At 41.0% G+C, this 22,701-nt stretch overlaps 2 protein-coding genes across 3 annotated transcripts; both read left to right on the forward strand.

Annotated features, from left to right (window-relative positions):
• Nucleotides 1-2,950: 2,950 nt before the first annotated feature.
• On the forward strand, nucleotides 2,951-8,908 carry th (tyrosine hydroxylase). Of its 2 annotated transcripts, none has more exons than XM_010732744.3 (13): nucleotides 2,951-3,155; nucleotides 3,625-3,828; nucleotides 4,303-4,477; nucleotides 4,574-4,662; nucleotides 4,794-4,861; nucleotides 4,967-5,017; nucleotides 5,692-5,837; nucleotides 5,967-6,102; nucleotides 6,534-6,603; nucleotides 6,677-6,733; nucleotides 7,248-7,343; nucleotides 7,474-7,607; nucleotides 8,259-8,908. In XM_010732744.3, exons 1-13 carry the CDS (start codon nucleotides 3,072-3,074, stop codon nucleotides 8,416-8,418), a joined length of 1,470 nt encoding a protein of 489 aa, XP_010731046.2. In that variant the 5' UTR covers nucleotides 2,951-3,071; the 3' UTR covers nucleotides 8,419-8,908. The 2 variants fall into 2 exon arrangements, with proteins under 2 accessions (XP_010731046.2, XP_010731047.3); XM_010732745.3 differs by having other exon boundaries at nucleotides 8,263-8,420.
• Nucleotides 8,909-11,253: 2,345 nt separating this feature from the next.
• Nucleotides 11,254-18,109, forward strand: igf2b (insulin-like growth factor 2b). Its single transcript, XM_019268577.2, has 4 exons — nucleotides 11,254-11,476; nucleotides 12,486-12,636; nucleotides 14,261-14,442; nucleotides 15,881-18,109. The coding sequence occupies exons 1-4, from the start codon at nucleotides 11,402-11,404 to the stop codon at nucleotides 16,118-16,120; spliced, it is 648 nt and encodes a 215-aa protein (XP_019124122.1). The 5' UTR covers nucleotides 11,254-11,401; the 3' UTR covers nucleotides 16,121-18,109.
• The last annotated feature ends 4,592 nt before the right edge of the window (nucleotides 18,110-22,701 follow it).

The raw sequence follows: 22,701 nt of genomic DNA on the forward strand, positions 1-22,701 counted from the left end.
TATTTTAAAATTTCTGTAGATTTTACAATGAATAACTGCCAAATTATGACAATAAACCAAACCAAATATGACTAAAATATTACTGTTCTTGCTGTATAATTAACAGTCTCTAATATACAATACTACTTTATTCTGTACTTATACAGCATTTTGAGAGAATCTATAAAGGTTTTTCCATAAAATATGACTATAAAAAATATTTTTACGGTAAAAAACTAGCAACTGTGGTTGCCAGAATTGTACTGTTATAAATACGGTATAGCTTTTTGTTCATATTATAGTAAAATGATTTAACTTGCTGTTTTAGTAAAACACTGTTATATTTCAAAACCTTTTTAGGTTATTTGTATTATTTACTGTATACAGTAAAACACAGTCATATTTCATGGCATATTTTACGGTCTTTTACTGTCAAGGTTTGACAGATTTTCACCATAAAATCTACAGAAATTTTTAACAGTGTGTCTTGGCCCTCTGCCAATTTTTGCACCCAATGTGTGCCTGACAAACTGATTCAGGTCTACCCACTTACCTCTACACAGAACATAAAACTTGCATGTGTCACATGCATCATAACACAAAAGTATTCTAACAATATGAGAGGTCAAAAACCTTCTGATCCATGGATTATTCTGGAAGTTTTATCTTAAATTTTTTACTCAAATACTGATTTTAAGTAGAGTTTTAGGTACATATACGTTAATTAGAATTTATTAGTATTTATATTCCACTCCATTACATTTCAGAGCTAGATGTCGCACTTCAGACTTGTCTGGGGTGCATGTACCCTGCCTCTCACCCAATGTTAGGATAAGCAGTTGTGGGAAATGGATTGATGGGTGGATGTCATAGCTTTTACTCCATCGTATTTATTTGACAGCTGGAGCTAGTTATATCACATCAAAATAATATTTTATAACATATTGTTAAAGGTTTATTCAATAGTTCTTAATCTTTTCAGTCTGTGACCCATTACAAAAAGTGTTGAGTTGTGGTTTCAGAACCCAAGAATGGGTACTTTTACTTTTGATACTTTAAATTTCATTTTGCTGATAATATACTTTTACTTATACACACTCATAATGCACTTCACTGTTTTATGGGTTATTTTACTTAGAGGTCCACTCCCGCACAACATATAAAGGGCTAATTTTAAGATAACAAAAATAACAATTCTTATTTCCAGGTGATTATACACTAATGAAAATATATTATATTATATTATAATATATTTATTCTATTCCATTTCTGCCATATAGGCTCCTAAATCTTACACATTGGACCTTTATGTAAAAGATTTGAATGTTTCTTCCACCCCTGCCTTTATGATTAAGGGCTGAACATACTACACTGTGTGTCTGAGCCACACTTTCTTTGGCATGGATAGTAATAAAAGTGAAGGGTGGGGAAGATCGGGAAAGCTTTCTCTCTGGGTGATTTCAAATGACCAGTAACAGGCTGTGGTCTTGATAAAGTGGGCTGACACAGGAAAACAGATATTTGGAGGGAGGAGAAGGAGTGGTATCAGTTTATCTTGATACTGATTCAGCCTGTAGGTCTGCTGCTCTTCCTCAGACACACAAAATCTGGTTGAACTTCAATGAACTTGTACTGCTGCACAATCATTAAGTCTCTTGTGGTCTGGAATATAGCTGTTTTTTTTCTTTGTATTCCTATTTTCCTGGACTCAACAAACTGATGTTATCTTTTAGTTGCAGATGTATGTTTAAATTTAATCTAAATTTTTCTTATTATATACATCAACACAAGGAGACATGTAATTGCTTCAAAAAAGCAAAAAAAAAAATGCTTAGAAGACATGGATGACTCAAACCATAAAACTGATAATTGTTCATATCTCTGAATAAATGTCAAGTTGCTCATTGTTTTATGTGATACCCCTTTTAAAAAAGGGGATAAAGATAAAGAAAAAAACAACGCTTAATTTCTACAGATCTATCAATTTACTCTGTTTCCATGCAGAAAATAGGCTTAAACATGGTGGAAAGGTAATATTGTCTGTTTGTTTTATCTTTCTGTAATCATACTGTGTCTGTCGTCTCCCAGTAAAAGACGAAACCGCTGTTGTTTGTGCCCAGGGCCAAATCAGTGCTCTTTAGCATTTTCAGCCTGCGCATTCAAGGTTGGGAAGAGTCACACTGGGGCCCATTTGCCTTTTCTGCACCCATGCAAGGTTGCTGTTGTGGCAGTCTGTGGCCAGAGGTCCACAAATAATCATTTTACCTCTGCTCGCCTGTGGGCACCGTACATCATTTCAAAATCATGTTACCCACCAAAGTCCTCAGCCAAAAGCGGTACAAATTCATTTGATGTGGTTGTTGCTTAGGTAAGGAGCGGACAGAGTAGCCTAAACGGGAAAACAATGTGTTGTTGTGTGTGTGTGTGTGCTTTTAACAATCAAATCTAATTTGTGAAGAGCTGTGGAGATTCGATTGAGCAGATAAAGTGACTTAATTTTCCACAGTTGACTTTTCTCTGGTCTAACCTTTATGTAAAGCCCTGGGGTCAAAGCTTTGATTGTCTAAAAATGACTCCAGTGTATCCAGCTACAACTTCACCTTAATACAGACTTCTTTAAATGCTAATCAAAGAAACATGAAAAAAAGATAATTACATGTTGTTTTAAACAGATACTAAAAACCATCAAAACAAATGTGCAAGTTCCCCTTCATTTCATTTTCTATAAAACAACAACAACAAACAACTTAATAAATGAATAAATTGTTGTATATTTTGAAGACCACTTAAAATGTTCCAAACATTGGGAAAATGCTCTGTGTATATAGGCAAAGGTCATATATACTGTATACAGACACTTCAAATTGGGATGTCTGATAGATTGTGCGCATTGATTGATTACAGCAAGATTAGCGTGTTTGACGTCAGAAACTGCAAACAAATGACCCAATAAAAAGAGGGAACCTGCTGGAGAAAAAAAAACAAAACAGAAAAGCCCTGGGCGCACAGCCGTAAAGGTCTAGGGAGCCCCACGACTACACTGTCACTTCAGTCATACTTTGACCTGCAAACAAAGACTTCTGTGCCTAAAGATGCCCCTTTCAAGCAGCTCCACGTCCTCCACAAAGAGCATCCGCAGAGCAGCATCCGAGCTGGAGAGGTCTGACTCCATCACGGTAAGTTAACATCAGCCAAAATGTTATTTATTTACTTGTTTATTTTGTTAAATTCGATTATTATCGACAATCAGAAATTGTGCTCCCAGTGATATTTCTGAATTATGTTCAGAGGATCCATAGAAACGGTTGTACTGCGCGCAGAGAGCATGGCATGGTGACCATTACGCATGAAGCGCATTAGATCATATCCATATTTTAAAAAGCAACTAGCAATAAGCCTCTATATCATGTTAAATATAAGCTGTGGCGGCTACTCAGGATTAGCTATATTGTAGGTTTACCTTGTCTGCTTTGATTGTTGTTGTGATGCGTATTTGGAGATGCAAAGCGCTCCCACAGAGATATCCCAAAGGTAAGAAAACTCCCACCAGCTTCCCCGCTCCGTTGTTGTGTCTATACGCTCTGGCAGTGGTTTTAAAAACATCTACAGTGAGAATTACTTTTATTTTTTATTTTTTTTAAACAGTCTCCAAGATTCGTCGGTAGGCGTCAAAGCTTGATCGAGGATGCGCGCAAGGAGAGGGAAGCCGCCGCTGCAGCGGCAGAGGCTGCAGAGGCCAGTGAACAGATAGTGTTTGAGGAGGATGACGGAAAAGCCCTGCTCAACATCTTCTTCACTTTAAGAACCTCCAAGACACCTGCTCTGTCCCGGACACTCAAAGTTTTTGAGGTATTACATTAATTCTTGTTCGATCATAAATAATTAAAATTTGTCCGTTTGAAGTGAAATTTGGGCAAAGAGTGGGTTGGGGGAGGGGGTTGTTAAGGCACTATGTATAAAGACTTTAAGTTATAAGTCGTGCTGAATTAATATAGCTTATATATTTATGTGCATTATAAATCAGTATTTTTTAGGGCAGTAATTATATTGGTATGTTCGTAATAAATATGGCCAAATTGAAAAATTGAATCTTCAACTCAGTTTAAAATTGTATGTTAAATATTTCTGGACTACTGTTGTATGTATTACTGTAATACAAACATTTTCTTTCTTATTTTTCCCTTGTCCTGTGGCTAAAAAACATGTCCTACACGTTTTCTAACATATTTCATATGGGCACACCTTTGTGAACATCATCCAAAACCTTTGTCATGCTTGAATGTGATACAGGAGTAACATTTCAGTGTGCTGACTATATTTCAGACATTTGAATCTAAGATTCACCATTTGGAGACACGACCGTGCCGGAAACTCAAGGACAGCCTGGAGGGCCTGGAGTACTTTGTTCGCTGTGAGGTGCACCTCTCAGACGTCAGTACTCTGATTAGCTCCATAAAAAGGAATGCGGAGGATGTTAAAACCACCAAAGAAGTCAAATGTAACAGCCTGTTGCTGTTTTTATAAAATAAATTTGAAATATAATCAATGTTGAAGCAAGCAGCACTGAACTGAACTGTTTCATTTTCTGCTTTAGTTCATTGGTTCCCAAAGAAAATAGCAGATTTGGACAAATGTCATCATCTGGTCACAAAATTTGATCCAGACTTGGATCAAGACCATCCCGTAAGTAATGACTTTTACCAGTAGCGTGCATGATTAGAAACAATTTCTCTTACTAAGCTAGTTATGTTGTTCCACCAATATGTCATGACACAGACAATGTGATCAGTGTTTGATATATTTGATTTGGACAGGGCTACACAGACCCTGCTTACAGACAGAGGAGGAAAATGATTGGGGACATCGCCTTCAGATACAGACAGTGAGATACAATCTTTTTCCTGAATACACCAGAAACATCCATTAAAAAAAAAAAAAACTAATGCTTGATTATTCCTTATACATCTGTGCATATGTTTGTTCTCAGTGGAGAGTCGATTCCTAGAGTGGAATATACAGAGGAGGAGATTGGCACATGGTAAGGGCTTTGAATGCTGATATATGTTAAGGCTGAAGCATAAAATTTATACTGAACACAAATTGTTTGACCATCCCGCTGTTTCAATATATGAAACATCGTTGTGTCTATTCACCACCTACTGAGCCCGTTTCATCTCCTCTCTCAGACAGTTGGATGTCTCTCTGATTGGTAAATTAGTTACAGATGGACGGAGCTATCAAAGACGTGGCAGCTTAAGCTTGTCTGAGCACAAAACATATCAGAGCGCTGGCAACAAATGATTTGAGAGGAATGCTTTACAAGTCAGTGGATTTTTCACTTGTATCATTAATTTCACTTGGACAGTTTGAGCCAAGAGAAAAGAAAAGATTTATGACACCATCAAATACCAGGTAACACTGCTTTTCAAATGATTAGTCGATGCAAGCCAAGGTACTTTACAAGGCATTTAGACACAATATAAAAGCACAAGGCAGAAAAAGACACATATGAATGAGTTTCAAAACAAATAAAATTAAATAGAGAATAAAAAAAATACAGTGCAGTGCACAACATAAATGAATAGACCCAATTTAAGAGTGGATTTTTGGACTTGCTTATTGTTACAACACTTCAGTTAGGGTTTTCCATCATTTTATCCTTGAGAAGAACACAAGAAATCTGAATTATAATACATTTATATCCCCAACAAGGAGAGAAGTCTACTCAACTCTGAGGGAACTGTATGTCACCCATGCCTGCTATGAATACCTTGAGGCCTTCCGCCTGCTGGAAAGGTATTGTGGGTATAGCCCAGACAACATTCCCCAGTTGGAGGACGTTTCACGCTTCCTTAAAGGTAAAGACAGGATAAGGAACACTCACAGTGGAGCAAATAAGAAACACTCACAGTAGAGCAAATGTTTATTAAGTACACTGCCCATCAATCCAGGCTTCTCTTTATCTCCCACCTCCTCAACACTCACAGAGCGTACAGGGTTCATTTTGCGTCCAGTGGCAGGTCTGCTATCAGCCAGAGATTTCCTGGCCAGTTTGGCATTCCGGGTGTTTCAGTGCACCCAGTACATCCGACACTCCTCCTCCCCTACACACTCCCCAGAGCCGTGAGTATGACTGTGATTCCTCTTGTTTTTCTCCTCACACCAAATCCTTTCGGCTTCTGGGCCATTGCCATCAACATGTATGTGTTGTCAGTGTCTCAGCTATAATGTGGAGTGAAACAAAAATCCATTTATAGCTAAACATAACATTTCATTCAAAAAGCTATGCTAGTTTACAGTCAGTCATTCACTTCGTGAGGGGAAGAAAATGAGTTTTATGGGCAGCCTGTAAGAAAATGGATTTCTGTTTTCACTTCTCTTGTTTCACACTGGGCACAGATTTGTTTTTTCTCTGTGTAATCATTGTTTCGTAATCCAACCAGATTGAATTCTGATTAAAAAGTCTGTATTTAGTTAAGTGTATCTGTGCAGGGTTTTTCAATTTGGATCAAAAGTGGTCCCAGCTGAATCTGAATCTTGTTTTTTCTCTTTAGTGACTGTGTCCATGAGCTCTTGGGTCATGTCCCCATGCTGGCCGACCGCACTTTTGCCCAGTTTTCACAGGTGAGAACATCTAGCAGATTTATAGATACTTATTTGGCATGCTGTGCTATCATGTTTTGTTTTTGTTTTGCAGAACCTTGGTCTGGCATCACTTGGGGCTTCGGATGAAGATATTGAGAAACTGTCCACAGTAAGTAACACCAACTCCAACAATACTCTCTGATTTCCTGGGATTATTAGTATGTTCTTTGAACCCTATTTTTTTATTATAAAAAACATAACTCATGTGAGGGAGCATTCCTACTCTGCTTTATTTTTGTTGGCTTGTGTAAAAGGGTGCACCCTTAAAAGACAAAAACATCTACTACTGTTACTCTGTACTACTCAAAAGTGTAAAATAAGCGATTTATAGACTTGATCGTTGCATTCTCTGCACAGGATACTTTGATTTAACCATTCAGTGTTTGTTTTTGGGCTAAAAGACCCAAGATATTTTTATATATATAAAATCTAAATGCTGGGCAAGAAAAAGCTGAAAACCTAAAGATCCCTTCAGCCAAAAGAAAAAAACATAACCCTTTTCTGGCCCCACCTCAGTCCATGATCTTTTTTGTACAGTCCCATATCTCAAATGTGAAATGTACAGTGAATTAGGAATGTCCACCGCAGTGTCTCACTCAATCTTGTTATGTTTTTCCCATCAGTTGTACTGGTTCACCGTTGAGTATGGCTTATGTAAACAGAACGGTGAGGTAAAAGCTTACGGCGCTGGACTGCTTTCTTCTTATGGAGAGCTTGTGGTGGGTTCCAGTATGTTTTCTCAGCTCTCTGCTAAATGTTTTAAACTTTCCCTGATTGAAATGTAACAATCACAGCCAACTGTGCTGTCAGCTAATCCTCCATCTTTCTCTCTTTTAACTTTTGACCCAGCACTCACTGTCTGACGAACCAGAGACAAGGCAGTTTGATCCAGAGTCCGCGGCAGTGCAGCCCTATCAAGACCAGACGTACCAGCCTGTCTACTTCATTTCTGAGAGTTTTTCAGATGCCAAGGAGAAATTTAGGTACTGAACCACACACGCAAAATACAGCAGAACATACAGAGACAGAGAGAAGAAGGAAAATACAGAGAGAAGAGATGGGTTATGCAAGGACAAGGTCAGAGAACAGCCAGCCAATCCCTGAGGCCACAAACTTTTGTAGGTCAGCCATAGCAGCCAGAAGACAGCTGTTACTAATGTAGTCTTTCTTACCAAGGCAAAACGCTGGAGTTTTATTTGGCAAGCGGATCAAATGTTGCCCTGCAAAACAAGTAGCTTTAGTGAGTGTTTTGACAGTATTTGGTCTCTAGTAGAATCCAGCACATGACATCCATGCCACACTGGATGAGAAAATATCAGCATGGGAATGTTTGTAAAGGCATAGTAAATATAAAATAGAGTTCATTATGAAGATCTTTATAGTGGAGCTGAAACAAGCAGTCTCTGCTAAGTGTGTTTATGCATGAAAAACAAGCCAAGCTTCAACTGGGGGAACTTTTTCTAGACAATTAAAGGGAAGTTTCCTCTGGCCAAGTGAAATATTTGAGTTTACGATTCTCAGACAGGGCAGCTGTAACACATACATTCATGATGAGCTCAAAGCTGACCTCACCTTTGAGTTCTTTAGATCTTACTTTTTTTTCTGTTTTCTGGCCTCTTTATGTCTTTGACAAGGGAGTTTGTGGCCGGCATCAAGCGTCCCTTCTCTGTGCGGTTTGATCCCTACACTAGCAGTGTAGAGGTGCTGGACAACCCGCTGAAGATCCAAGGAGGCCTGGAGGGGGTGAAGGATGAGCTAAAGATGCTGACAGATGCCCTCAGTGTTTTGTCATGATGATATCCAGTCTGTGACCACCCTGCTGTTGTTTGCTTCCTCTCTGCTGCTCTCTGCAACTTGTGACAAAACCAATGTGTTCATCTTGCTGTGCCTGTGCTGTACCTCCAGTATGATGCTGTTTCTGATGAGTTGTTGCTTGTTTGACGAAGGCTGGTTGGCCAATAAGGTTACAACCAATTCAAACCTCAATAAGCAGTGCAGGTGAAGTTTCCAAAGATGTTTAACGTTGCGCTGGGTTTGGTTCTGTTTAGTGAAAAAATTATGCGATTTTACCGACTGGGTCACTCATGCTCGAGCGAAATGTGTTGTTTGAGAAATATGTCAAAATCTGAACCAAAATCAAAGGGAACTGTGATAATGAATGTATTAAAAGAAAACTAAATGAGTATTTAAAATCAAAGAAACATAATGTTATAATAAAGATAAAAGGTGTATATTTAAATCAGATTTATTTTATTTATCTGTTGTGTTGAAGGCTTTATTTTTAGGATAAGAGTATCACCTCTAAATTTGATGATTTATTTGGTTTTATGCCGTTTTTGTCTTGCAGTGTAAATGCATAATAAAATAAATAATTAAAGACATACTTTCCATGTAATGATGTACTGTTGAATACTGCTTAAGTAAAAAGAATCTGTCAAATAATAAAGACTCACAAGTTAACACTTTTCTGTCATATTTACATAACTTAGTTCTTTTAGTGCCCCCAGTTTCAGACTGTAATACCACTGTCGTAAATACAGACAGCTGTACACATGTATTTGTTCTGATTATCTGCTCACAACCAAACATCAAGCAAGTGCAACAACACAAGACATAGCAGACAGCTAATATTACATACTAGTCTAAAAGCATGAAGGCCAGCTCGGTGTCAGTGGTGTCTGTCTTTCGGCCTTTTATTTCATGAAGCTATCACCTGCGACTAAAAGTCAGTCCCAGATTTATGCTTTAAGCTTCTTGCTCGGTCACTGTCTCATTTTCAATCCTTAGATTCTTTCATCGGCATCTCCTTTGGTCTATTTGTCTCTGTCACTATGCCCATAGAGGCCACTGAGTCCAGTGACATTGTACAGCTCCAGTTCTGGCACAACTCAGCCTAAGCCTGTAAACCTTCTCTTCCCAGTGGTCCAAAACACCTGTGGTATAAACACTAACACTACCCCAGTGCTCTAGTTAACAAACTGAACTAACAGCAGCTATAGTTCTTAGCAGTTTACTGTCCAGTCAAATAAGTTGATGCAGAGCAGCATCAGAGGGAAACCAGAAAACATTTTCACCATAAACTATGATCCAGTTTCACCAAAATCAGTGAAATAGTTGGTGGTGTGACACTTAGTGCTGTAAAGCGTTTTGTACTTCTCGTAAATGATTGTACCTGGAACACAAAGTTACTCAGTCCAAGAACAGATGAACAAATGTGTTATTTCATGATAGAAAAGTTACACAATGATGCTTGAGTGACGCTTGGGTGCATAATAGTTTACATTTGTCTGCCACAAGAGGGGGCAGTCCAGCAGCGTTACCTGCCTGATCTTAAAATTACATCAGACTCTTACTGAATTATTATTAAAGGCATCAATCATCTTAAAGCTCTCCTCGTGATTTTGGCTATTTTACAACATTTTTAGATATTAAAAAACAAACCAATAAATATTTAAACGTCAGAATAAACATCTGCAGGAACAGAACATCTTAGAAATACAACCATCAAATATAGTATTTATTATCATTGAATAAACACTGTTGCATGACCACCATTTAAATGAACAAACACTTAAATGAATGGTACAAGTCCATCTTCACCACATGGATCCACGTCATTTAGGGACAATGAAGAAAATAACTACGCTTAGTAATAAAACTATGTTAAATTTATTATGAAAGGACAAACTTTTCGGGTTTGTCCGGGCATAGCTCCTGGTGGTCAGGTAAGAGGCAGTGAATCAGGTACTTGGCTTTCCAACCTGCTGAAATCTTCGAGACAAACAAACGGAGGTTCACTACCCGGACCACTAGGTGTCAGTCTGAGCCTGAAGATCCAACTGTAACTGTAGCCACACTTATATAAGGACACCCTCATACAGTTTCATACAAGCAAAAAAAAAAAACTTATGTGTAAAATCACATTTTGAGCCCCTTTTGTCTACAGTGAGGCTGCCTGTGCAACATCTGGCTGAGGTTTCTGCAGGACCATTTTAACAGGGCAGTGTTCAGTATGTGAGAGTAAGTGATGTAATGATTAGTTTTATTATTAATGTTAATGTTTAAATTGTGAGCAACCAAATGTCATAGTCTGTCTTCATCACCTCCTCCGTCTTCATCATTTGACTCTTAATATTTCTGCAGCAGTCAGTCACTGCTGCTGCTGCTGCTGCTGCTGCATCCTTCTGTATCAGCCCCATTTAATCCTCCCTTCAGGTAGGAGAACCTCAGTAATCAACCTCCTCCCTGTCAAACACAATTGAACCCAGTGACTAACTACATCTCCACCTGAGTCAGAGGAAAGACCTTGGCCACGCTGCTTCCACTCTGAATGTTAATCTTAATTACAGCAGGGCGGAGACTTTGACATTTTTCTTGGAGTCTGAGGAATTACGTCTATTCTTGTTCAGTCTGCGTCCTGTGTGTAAACATTGTGATTGTAGGTTACAATGCGTAAACGTGGAAAATGCCTATTTTTTTCTGCTTTTTCTCCCTTTAAGCACTTTTCCATAAAACGTCTCAGGACTTTTTTTTTTTTTTTTTTTTTTTTTCTTACCAGCCGTGAAGAGAGGAGGAGCGAGGGGTGGGGTGTGGATGTAAGGGGCGTGTTTTAGTATATAATACTTGTCCCTGAGAACTTTTGCCTGTCGCCTGGTCGTTGGGACAGCCTCTCACACATCATCTCTATAGCCGCACCAACTGGGAAACTAACCTCACCTGCAATCTGTCCAACCAAATAAACCCCCCCCTTCAACGTTTTTGACTACTGCCATCTGACATGGAGACCCAGCAAAGAAACGGACACCACTCACTTTGCCACACCTGCCGGAGAACGGAGAGCAGCAGAATGAAGGTAATCAGAGGGAACAAATAGTTTTATACTCTCCGGTTGTGCTGTGCGGGTATTGAAAGACATCTGGCGGGGTTTGAGCGGTGTTTTGTTGGCTTTGTGAGTGAGAAACCCGCTTCGGGCTGAGCAGATGCATTGATCGCATCTTTTTTTTTGTCTGTGTGTGTGCGTGCGTGTGTGCGTGTGTGTGTGTGTGTGTGTGTGTGTGTACAATAAGAACTAACCGGACATCTCTTCATTTGCATGCACAAGAGAAAGTCCAAGATGCATTCACGACACCAAGAGTAACTGAAGCTTTGAAGCATTTGTGCAACAGGTTACCTGATAGGATATAGGAGAAAAAGAGTTTTTTTTGTTTCTTCTCGCGTCTGGATGAGTGCGCCTTTCTCTGGACTCGGACAGCAAACAGCTGGTCTTTTTGTCGGCAGATAGGGGGCGGTAGGTCTGAGGGTCAGTGAGCTCATCACAGGGTGAGCAAGGGGAAAATATATGCTGAGTCTGTCTTTTCAGATAGTTAACTATCGAGCAGCCGGTCTTGCAACTTCTGGAGAGTTGTGTAAGAGCGTGAAAGAAGAGATACTGTCTACTTTTTTTTCCCCCCCATCCAGAATAAGCACTCTCTCAGGTGCGACACGGTGACAGCGGCTGATAACCCGGGAGTGTGCGGGAGACAGACAGGGAGAGGAGGGGGGGAGGCGGGGGGCGATTGCTTCCATCATTTGTCTCACGCAATGGGCTTTTTCTAAGTTAGTAGGTCAATACATCAACACGAGACCAGCACATGAAGTCGCACATCTTTTACAAGTTGAATGCGTTAAAGACTGGATCATATGTATCACAATGAAAGGCAACATCTGGCTGTCATCTGGGATTTTTTCTCTCTTTTTTTTTTTTTCAAAAGATTTCTATCCGTGTCATCACTTCTTTAAATGTGTGTTTGCATTTGTTGACCAGATGCTTCATTCTTCAATGTGTGTGTGTGTGTGTTTTTTGTTGTTTTTTTCATGTGCAGGTCAAGAAGATGTCTTCATCCAGTCGTGTGCTGCTGTTTGCATTGGCCCTGACGCTCTATGTTGTGGAAATAGCCTCGGCAGAGACGCTGTGTGGGGGAGAGCTGGTGGATGCGCTGCAGTTCGTCTGCGAAGACAGAGGCTTCTATTTCAGTAGGTTCACAAAGCCATTACAAGTTGTCACAATGGAGCTGCGTAAATGTCTGGCTTTTTTTTTTTTTTTATACATCCCTCTGTTGTTCATTCGCAACGCGTCTGTTTGGATAGCTGAGACTATCTGTGCTGTCTGTGGCTGTGCGGTATGCATGTTTTTCTTTTTCTCACGCACTCACACGCACTAACTAAAAGAGAGAGAGAGAGATTATAGCCAGCTGTGTGTCTCAAGACCTCGTCCAGGCCGCTATCTGCTGAGTGTGCGCTTCTGCCTACAGCCCATACCTCTCATTGCATATGAAAGGACCGGCGAGCTGTGAAGGCACACACGACTCGGCGAGACACAATGGGTCGCTTGTTTACCAGTAAAGTAATAGCACCCCAAGAGGCATACCAGTCACCTCAGCACCAGTGTTCCCAGGCCAGGCGACCACACTGATGAGTCGGAAGAAGGAGGGGGGGCGGGAGGGGGGGGGCAGTTTTTGATGTCAGGTTAAGACAGCGGATCATTAACATCAATTCTGATCATTGCTCCCATTGTGGTGACGATGGGAGTAGCTGTAAAGCATTAATGGTGGCTGTTAATCCTCAAATGGATAAGCTTGTGTTTGCACAGTCTGCACTGTTTGTGACACACATAAGTTCAGATATTAAGTCTCCGCAGCAGAGAAAACTCCGATTAGCCGTGTGCCACCTACTGCTTTTCACCTTTTAACACTTTCTTTGTGCGGCGCTTGCCTCAGAAGCTTCTTTCCAATCAGAAAGATCATTATCCAATTTAGGCCAACATAGATGTGCTCCCTCCTCCTCCTCCTCCTCCTCCTCCTCCTTGTCTTCTTTCTCCCCCACCTCTGCCCCCCTCCTCCTCTCTTGGATCAACCTCTCTTTCTCTCTCATGTTCCTTTTTTCTGCAATCAAATCTTGCCTCTCTCCTCTCGTGAGATTTCTGCAACACTCTATTGGGTGCAGGGCTTCAAACAATGCCTTTATCGGTCACGGATAGTGTTCCCCCGTGCAACATGCAAACCCTCCACCCCTCCACGTTATTCTTCTATACCTTTCTCTCTCTCTGTCTCTCTCTCTTGTCTTTACTCTCCTCATCTTTTGTTTTGCATTCTTTCCCTCTGTTTTGACCCTCACACCCTCTCTCTCTCTCGCTCTCTATCCACTGATCCCATTTCTCCTGCTTTTTCTCTACCTCTTTGCCACTCCTCCTCTCTCCCTCCTCATCCTCTTTATCTCTGCTGACTTGACAAAGGACAAGGTCACAGAAGAGTTTCCATTTTATGTATTTGCTCACCCAAAGGTCTGTCTGAGAGAGCTTAGCTAGTCTGTCTCCATCACTCTCTTTTAAGTGTCGACAGCATAGAGTGTTTACTTGTGTATTCACTCATTAAAGGACTTCCAGATAGCCCTAATCAGATTATCCTCTACAAACAAAAAGATTTGTTGCAGTTGGTCATAGATTTTCTTTTATCCTCTTTGTTCCGTGTACTGCTATGATTGCTGAAGTAATCCTGCAAAAACAACCCAGATTAATAACTGATGCCAGTGTTGTGTTCTCAGGCTTAAACCTCACCCTCCTCACAGACCTTTCTTCATCGCCTGTTGTGTTCCTCCTCAGGTAGGCCAACCAGCAGGGGAAACACCAGGCGCCCCCAGAACCGTGGGATTGTAGAGGAGTGTTGTTTCCGTAGCTGTGACCTCAACCTGCTGGAGCAGTACTGTGCCAAACCCGCCAAGTCCGAAAGGGACGTGTCGGCCACCTCTCTACAGGTCATACCCGTGATGCCCGCACTAAAACAGGTACATCTCACCAACAACAACAACAAACCAGTATGGGAAACACTGCTAATCCTCTATCTGTCTCTCATATCTCCTACGCCTCCATTCACCTATGAGCCTCACCCCTATGTCCCTGACACTGAGCTCAGACTGAAACCCACGCAAAGACGAGTTTATCTTGTTAAATGGTCATTGGTAAGCAGTTACCTTCCATGTAAAGTGCTGACCATCGTGGAAAAACATCAAGTCACAGCACATAATATTCAGGAAAAGGCAAAGTCATACTGAGACAGAGTGTGTATGTGCGTGTGTGTGTGTGAGAGAGCGAGAGAGCGAGAGTCTGAGAGATGGTGGAGACTGCTGGTCCGTAACAAAACATTGTGTTCTGAGCGTGTGATTATTAGTCACGGAACAGCAAGCTCTCCAAAACTGGCATGCATTTTGATCCGTGTGGTCAAAAACACCTGACCTGGCCAGAAGAGCTTCTCTGGAATATGTCACAAACATTCAGGCAACCGTCAAAGCATTGCAGGTCTTTTCACAGCGGTCACAAGACTGAGCTGTGACCGCTTTCTATAGACCTTTAAAAAATCTATTTAACCATACTTTAGACAAAATGCTGCTGTGATTTGTTAGAAAATCAGTATTAGTGGCATGGGATTTGCAAGTGATGTAAACAAAATAATTAATTAGATGCTGCAAATGTCTGGAGGAAAATAATGTTTGTCTGAAATGCAAAAAAAAAAAAAGAGAGAGGCTGCAAGGGAATTAGTTGGGACATGTCCCTAGTTTGTCTGGGCAAGGAGAGTTGGTGGGTACAGCCTGCTCTGAGGGCCAGCTGTTCTTAGGCTATTGAGCAGGCCTGGAGTGAATGAAGGGGGATAAACACTCCTCAAGTGGCAGGACCAAAACAAGCCATTTAAATGGAGCACTGGCTACTCACGCATTAATTCTAGCTTCACTGCTACCACACCCACTTTGTCCCAATCCCTGGTGCTTAGCAAAACACCTAACGCTGTTCAGAAGAGTTTGCTGTACAAGAATAGAGGTTTTGAAATGACAATGCACGTCGTTTCATTCGGTCTGTGGAGGTTAGTCAGTTCAGCGGGTCGTTGGGTGAACGACGATGTGCCCCTCATATGTATATGAGGCGAGTGACCGCCCTTCCTATTGACAGTATGTTAAAGAGGCTGAACTGAGGACTTGTTGACAGCTTCTCTCAGTCAAGGAAACCAAAACAAGGGCAAGTCAGAGGCGAGGCGAGACTGTTATGACGCTCAGAGCTATAAGAATGACATTTGATTTCCATTTGACTGGCCCAACAATGACTGAATGTTTTCACAAAATAAACAAGGCTTTCCTCCATTGTAATAAGCACTTGCACAGTATCTTATCACTTCTAATGAACTGACTCCCTCTTTTCCCTTTTTCCTCTATTTTCTCCTGTACGCCACAATAGGAAGTCCCAAGGAAGCAGCATGTGACCGTGAAGTATTCCAAATACGAGGTGTGGCAGAGGAAGGCGGCCCAGCGGCTCCGGAGGGGTGTCCCCGCCATCCTGAGGGCCAAAAAGTTTCGGAGGCAGGCGGAGACGATCAAAGCCCAGGAGCAGGCAATCTTCCATAGGCCTCTGATCAGCCTGCCCAGCAAACTGCCTCCTGTCTTGCTCGCCACGGACAACTATGTCAACCACAAATGAGCCCGCTGCCAGCCCTTTGCACAGACAAGAGTTTGGAGGGAGAAAAAAAGGATTATAGCTTTGTCTCTGACGTCATTTCTGTGGCAGTCCTCTTTGACCTCCCCTGCCCTGTCCGAGCCCACCAATTCCTCCCCCTGCTCTCATCCACTACTTCTTGACCCCCTGGCCCTTTTCTATTGCCCCCTCAACCCCACCCACCCATCCTCCTCCGGCAGACAAACATGCCTTCACATTCTTCCTGTCTGAACTCTTTCGTTCCCTCTCTCTTTCAGTCACTGACACAAAAGGCACAAACACAAATGATGAACAAAAAGTTAACAATTCGGCTGAATGCAATTCAGGTGGATCCTTCAGCAAAAGAGAAACGGGAAAGGAGAAAAGTAGATGAAAGAGATCTGTGGTTTGCAAGTGTCAAGAGGACACCCAGCGGAATGTTTTTTTGTCCTTGTGGAAGACAACTGAAAGTGAAGAGCAGCTTGCATGAAAGAATCCATTCCACATCATTTTTCCTGAGGCAAAAAGAAAATCTCTGTTAGTTCTTTTTCTTATTAGTTTGCACCTCTACCTATAAAGGGACTTCCACACTGTAAGGAATTATTTTGTAAAATTAGATTCCTGTTCCAGCACCTTTTGATCACAAACAAAAAGCAGAAAAGTCTGCAAAATTGCACATTGCCACGGATTACGTCAAAGTAAAGAAAAAAATGGCACTATTTTTTTATGAACAATGAACGTGTAGCTTAAAAAAATGTCATGGTGCTAGCTTTGGGAATGGACTCAAAGAAGAGGTTGAAAAGCACGTTTTTTTTCTTTGAATGAATATTAAAACTTTCCGTTTTAAGGAAAGTGTGACTTTAAAAAAAAAAAGGAAAATAAAGGATATGGGGGAGCTCCTGGCAGTGGCAATGTCAAGGGGGAAGTGTCACTGAGAGAAGATATGGGCTGTGTTGGCATCTAGACTCACAGCGAATGCTAGCGGCTGCTCATCACTAGCTTGCCAGCGTAAGCGGCAAGGGGGACCTGCGACCCAGTCCCTGTTCCTCCTTTCCCTCTGAGGCTGCCAGACACGGGGAGCAGTGTGGGGACACATATGGGACACCGTGGACCGCCTGGATTGGACAGTACTACAGTTCTGGGACAGTACTTCCTGTTTGCCATGGCTTTTCAGACTGCTCTGACAGGAAGTAACATGGCATGGACAAAGAGCAAGTGGGATAACGATGATTATATTTTATTTTGTCTTTTTTTCTGTTTTCTTTTCATATCAATGTTTCAATGAAAAAAAAGGAAAACCCCGTCAGTTTCTGGTACCGTGACATTCCTGTTTTTCCAAGTTAGGCTTTTTTGTTTCCATGGTTATTGTTATGATGTTATTTTACAGTTCTAAAGAAAGGCACAAAATTTCAATTCAAAGGGAAAAAAAACAGCAATAATGTCAACTAACATTTTATTTTTATTGTATATCAGTAGTATTCACATGCTTTTGCCTGAAAACAAATACTTGAATATATATATATATATATACATCTATATATATATATATATATCTATATATATATATATCTATATATATATATATATAGATATATATATATATATATATAGATATATAATTAGTTTCCAGGGACGTTGTGTTATTTTCCTTTAGTCTGAGCTGTATCTTGCGTAATGAGCCGCCAAGCTTTTTTGTTTGTTTGTTGAAATACAAATAAGGGCACTGTATAAAGGCATTATTTATTTTGTTATAAAATATATTTGAAAAATTGGTCCAAATAATATACGTAGCACTGATGCTCAACTGACGGTTTTATTTTGTATGATCTCTGTTTTCCAATTGGAGTTGTAAGGCTTTTTTGTAGATGCTTTGTACCAAAAATAATGTCTTATTTTTCCTTTTTTTTTTTGTTTGCCATAGTTACTTTAAATTAATATTTTAACAGCAGCATAGCCTGGATTGCTTAGGCATGTTATGTCACAGAAATAGGCACATACTCTGAATACGTTGGTCTGCATGGATTTCCAGAAGCCTGTCAGGGTTATCTGTGAAAAGGAAAGCGACTTTATTATTGGAAAAAAAAAAAAACTGTTCAACATTGATTGTACTCAAACCCACTATGTTTTGAAGCCACTTTAGTATTCATGGCAGGGGAATGATCAGTCCTTCATTAAATCATGTCTTTGTAATTGTGCATGATGTCCTATGGTCTTCGAAGGAGCATCTTGCCTATGTGCCAGTGCCACTGATGTTGTCGCGTGTTGGTTTGGGTCATGAGGCCACAAATTGTCCGGTCAGTTATGGATTTAGGGTTTAGTTAACATGTGACGTGCACGAGTCATTGTGTCGATGCCTTAATTGAAGGTAATGATGCTGCTATGATGCTAGTAACCATCAAAGGTCACTTCAAGGTCATTGTCTATCAAGGAGAGTGCATATCATCACCTCACTGGTCTCTATCTATCTATCTATCTATCTATCTATCTATCTATCTATCTATCTATCTATCTATCTATCTATCTATCTATCTATCTATCTATCTATCTATCTATTCTTCTCGGTTTGTAGAAGACAATGCCCCTGATCTTATGCATCAACAGTATGTATTTGCATGGTGAGGAGTGGGGTGAGCAGGGCTGTTAGCCTGCCGTTCACCCCTCAACAATCTTCCAATCATCCATCCATTATGCATTTGATGAAGGGCTATCACGCTGAACCATTTCTGAAGCACTCAGGAAAAAACAATCTATGCTCTCCGAGGGGAGAAGTGGAGTAGCTTGCTGAGTGTAAGTGATAATCTTGTTGTGGAAGGGCAGCTGAGGTTGTTACCCATACCTGGCCACAATGATACAGCTCTCTGTGACAAACCACTGAAGCCCATGTCAGAAACAAGGTAATTCTGTGCCACATTATAGTTTCCTCCTCTATTGTGTCATGCATCATCCATGAAATGGAGACTTAATGTATACTCGCCCTGCTGTGGTGAAGAGTCAAGCCAATACTTTATATCTTCTTTCTGTCAGAGAGATCTCAATTATCAAGGCTGTGTCCTGTCTCTAATTATATTCTACTTCAGTTGTGCAACGAAGCAGGCAGTGCAATTATTATTATATTATTATTGTTAATAATAATATTATTATTATATTTTCTATTTTATTCTATATTTTCCTGCTAGGACTGCATTCATTCACTATTGTAATGTTCAAACAGGCTACTCTAGTGTTCTTATGAATGGCGTGAAAGACAACCACTTCTTTTCGCTGAATATGAAGAGATATCTTTGCCGAGCAATGGCAACTTTTTCTGTGTCAGTAGCTCACTCAGCCTGTGTGTATTTTATTGATTTAACCTCTGCACGCTAGAACGTCCGAAATGCACAATTCATGTACTTTCATTTTTAATATCAATAAAAAAACATTTTATCAAACATACAATGTCTAAAATACTTACTGCTTTGTTCAGTGTATTTGCCCGTCCTGGATGTGTGTTTACGCTTTTCGGTGTGTGTGTGTGTGTCGAGCTCGAGGTCCATTTTTGAAATCTTTTTATATCAATTAAACGTTATGTACCCTGTAAATGATTTATTACATCTTAAGGCCTTGCAAAGAATCTCCAGTTGCTTTTAGCACCCTCTCTGTTCCCTCTCACCCACCCTCCCCCTTCTTTCCCTCTCTTTTCTCTCCATCTCTGCATGAGTCCATGTCTGTCTATGTCTGTCTGTCCGTCTGTCTCCTGCTCTGTGATTGGGAACAGTGTTGCTAAAGTGGAAATCAGCACTCACAGAGTGGCAAGCAGGCTGGCCACAACTCCTCAGTCCTTCCTCTGCTGCATGCCACACTAAACCTGACCTGTTCTCACTGCCTCTGACACACCCATCCGTACATCCATCCCTCCATCCTCCAGTGGCTTGCTAACTACTGGAGCAAGCTTCTCTTCAGTGGCTAAGTTTAGTAACCGTCATGTCTCAAATTATCACATGCATATTCTGAAAATGGCACGACCTTTCATTGTTGACATGCATGCACATACCCACCCATGGGATGTCTGTTACCGGGCAGATTTACTGTTTAGTATCTTTGTTCCCAGAATGGAACAGGTTTGGGCACTGGGGTTATCTTGGTGCAGCAGAGTTTACTGTAGCTCTCAGTTCTGTTTTAGGTTGGCATCAAAGAGTTTACAAGCAGGAGAGGAAGAAATCTCTTTTTCTTTGGCTGTAGTGCAAACTTCTGGCTTACAGTGATGAGATGCACATGAGTTGCTTCTGGGAAAGTGGAGAGACTTTTGTTGGCTATCGTAAAGAAGCTCGTGTTCTGTGTTTCATGGTATAAATCGCTCAATTAAATCACCTTTCTCATGAAACCTTATTGCCCTACTTCGGAGTCCATACCACAGAAATATGGAAAAACTCTTTTTGACTGTATTTTTATTCATTTCTGAAGAATGGCTAAGTTCACACACAATCCTGTGCATACTGAATGTTGCTTGCAAACACCAAGCACCCATTCGCTTTGTTGATAAATGCATTATTAGTGCAGTGTTTAGTGAAGCGTCATTCTCAATAAAACACTTTCACTGACGTTTTAAAAAAAAAACGACTGGCAGGTGTATGTGTGTGTGTTCTCCAGCAGCCGGTTGGGGACTGAGCCTGTTCCCTGCAGGTGTTTATACATAGTATGACTCTCTAGAGCTTGGTAATGAGATCAGGGACTCTCTGGTCCTCAGGGCTCGTCACGTCACCGCTGTGCCTGACGGGGCAGCGTCTGGCAGAACATCAGTCAACCAAAACAAGCCAAACCGGGCCATAGTGCGCCAAGACATACTTGTTTTCCCGATTGTTGAGTTTGATGATTATGCCGGTTAGATCTTGTCAAGATCATTAAAGCTTATACCGCAGCCAAGACGTATCTGTGGAGTTAGAACTGAACAATGTGAAGTGCTGAGAAGCATTTTTCTTGTTTCTAAGGTATGTGTGTAATTTGGGTAGGTGCATTTTTAACTTGTCCAATTTAAATTTACATCTGCATCTAAATGTGGAACCTAGGCTTAAAATCACTATAACATTATCCTAAATAAGTAAACAACAGAGAGAGCACAGAAATGCCACCCCAACCTAAACTGGTGGAGCCAAATAAACCATAAACCAAAACCCTCGCATCCATCCCCACCAGAGGCCTCCTGAACTGTAGAGAGGAGTGTAGATGTGGGTGGCACAACTCTCCCAGGCCTGACATTGGAAACTGCCAAAGAGCATACTACAGTTAGTTGTGGTTGGCCGGATGCACGGGATGCATGTAAGGCCAGGCCAACTATTGAGGCACAGGGTTTGGCAAGCCGAGACCATCACAGCCCAGCGTGGCCACACAGGCCAATTAAGACAGGCCTCCTCTCCTTTCTTTTCCTCCCCTCCTCTGTGTCTCTCTCATCTCTCCCTCTCTCTTTATCTCTCACTTTCTCTCTTGTACTCGCTCTCTCTTTCTCCCAATCCTCACAAAGCGTGCTCACACATTCCTCTTTTCCCACTTTGCCTCTCTAATTGCTGTGGACTGAAAAGAGGGATGGAGAGAGGGGAATGTGATTGAAAGAAAGAGACAGAGAGAGGGGGAAAGGGGGTCATACCACAGAACCTCTATGGCCAGGACAAACTGTACTGGCCCCCTGAAATAGTCATAACTCCTCTGTTTGTGGTGTGTATGGGCTTGACCGTCCACTGCTCTCTCTCTCTCTCTCTGTCTCTCTCTCTCTGTCTCTCTCTCTCTGTGTGTGTGTCTCTCTCTCTCTGTCTCTCTTATTAATTACACTGAAACATAACCATTTTGCTAATGTTTCCCAAAGAGCTTACTTTCATAATGTAAAAAAATAATTCAATCTACATCCTTGCAAGGGCTCTGAGGTGGTTGCAGCAGAGCCAGAGTATAAAGAGGGGATTGTGTTTCTTCAGCGCCCCACAAAACTATCTAATTGTTAATTCCTAATCAACCAGGAGCTGCGAGGAGGCTTAATTATGTAACCGTACCTTCTGACATATTAACAATGAAGTGGAAGTTTAATGGATTTTTGTACTAAGTAAGTACTAAGTGTGGAGACAAGTGTCGTAGTAGTATTGAATTTTCTCCATGTTTAAAACTATGCTTATTCATGTTGGTTGTGATTGCACAGTCACTGTTAATGATGTTTAAAATCCAAGATCTGAATTCAACCTTGTGAGGATGTGACAAAAAGACAAACTGCACAATCAGCGTTGGTCCTAACAAGCATAGCAAGGATCCATACAGCCCACTTACACACTAAACACAGAGCACTTTGGATGCCGCATTTGTAAAGTTTTGTAATTTTGAGGTTTTTGGTGTCTGTCAGAGATGGCAGAAACAGCAGTGGATGTGACAAGATGTGTGGGGTAGACGGTATTCTGGACGACAAGAAGAAGGGAAATGAGGTGGTTAAGCCATACAAAATCATAACAAAAGGGGAAGTGGTTTCTAGTGTGGTCACTGGGTCATTGCATGACATTTTCCTCTTACTGGAAAACAAGGGGGTCACAGCTTTACACTGAAATATACTCTGCGTGTGGTGCACAGACCGCCTGGGC

Source organism: Larimichthys crocea, chromosome XXI (genome assembly GCF_000972845.2).
Source record: "Larimichthys crocea isolate SSNF chromosome XXI, L_crocea_2.0, whole genome shotgun sequence".
In the NCBI taxonomy this organism is placed as follows: Eukaryota; Metazoa; Chordata; class Actinopteri; family Sciaenidae; genus Larimichthys; species Larimichthys crocea.

Coding starts and splice junctions, on each gene's coding strand:
- th (XM_010732744.3), top strand. CDS start 3,072: ATGCCCCTTTCAAGCAGCTCCACGTCCTCCACAAAGAGCATCCGCAGA. Junction 4,478..4,573: donor AACCACCAAAGAAGTCAAAT/GTAACAGCCTGT, acceptor TTTCTGCTTTAG/TTCATTGGTTCCCAAAGAAA. Junction 4,663..4,793: donor ACTTGGATCAAGACCATCCC/GTAAGTAATGAC, acceptor TGATTTGGACAG/GGCTACACAGACCCTGCTTA.
- igf2b (XM_019268577.2), top strand. CDS start 11,402: ATGGAGACCCAGCAAAGAAACGGACACCACTCACTTTGCCACACCTGC. Junction 11,477..12,485: donor CGGAGAGCAGCAGAATGAAG/GTAATCAGAGGG, acceptor TTTCATGTGCAG/GTCAAGAAGATGTCTTCATC. Junction 14,443..15,880: donor TGATGCCCGCACTAAAACAG/GTACATCTCACC, acceptor ACGCCACAATAG/GAAGTCCCAAGGAAGCAGCA.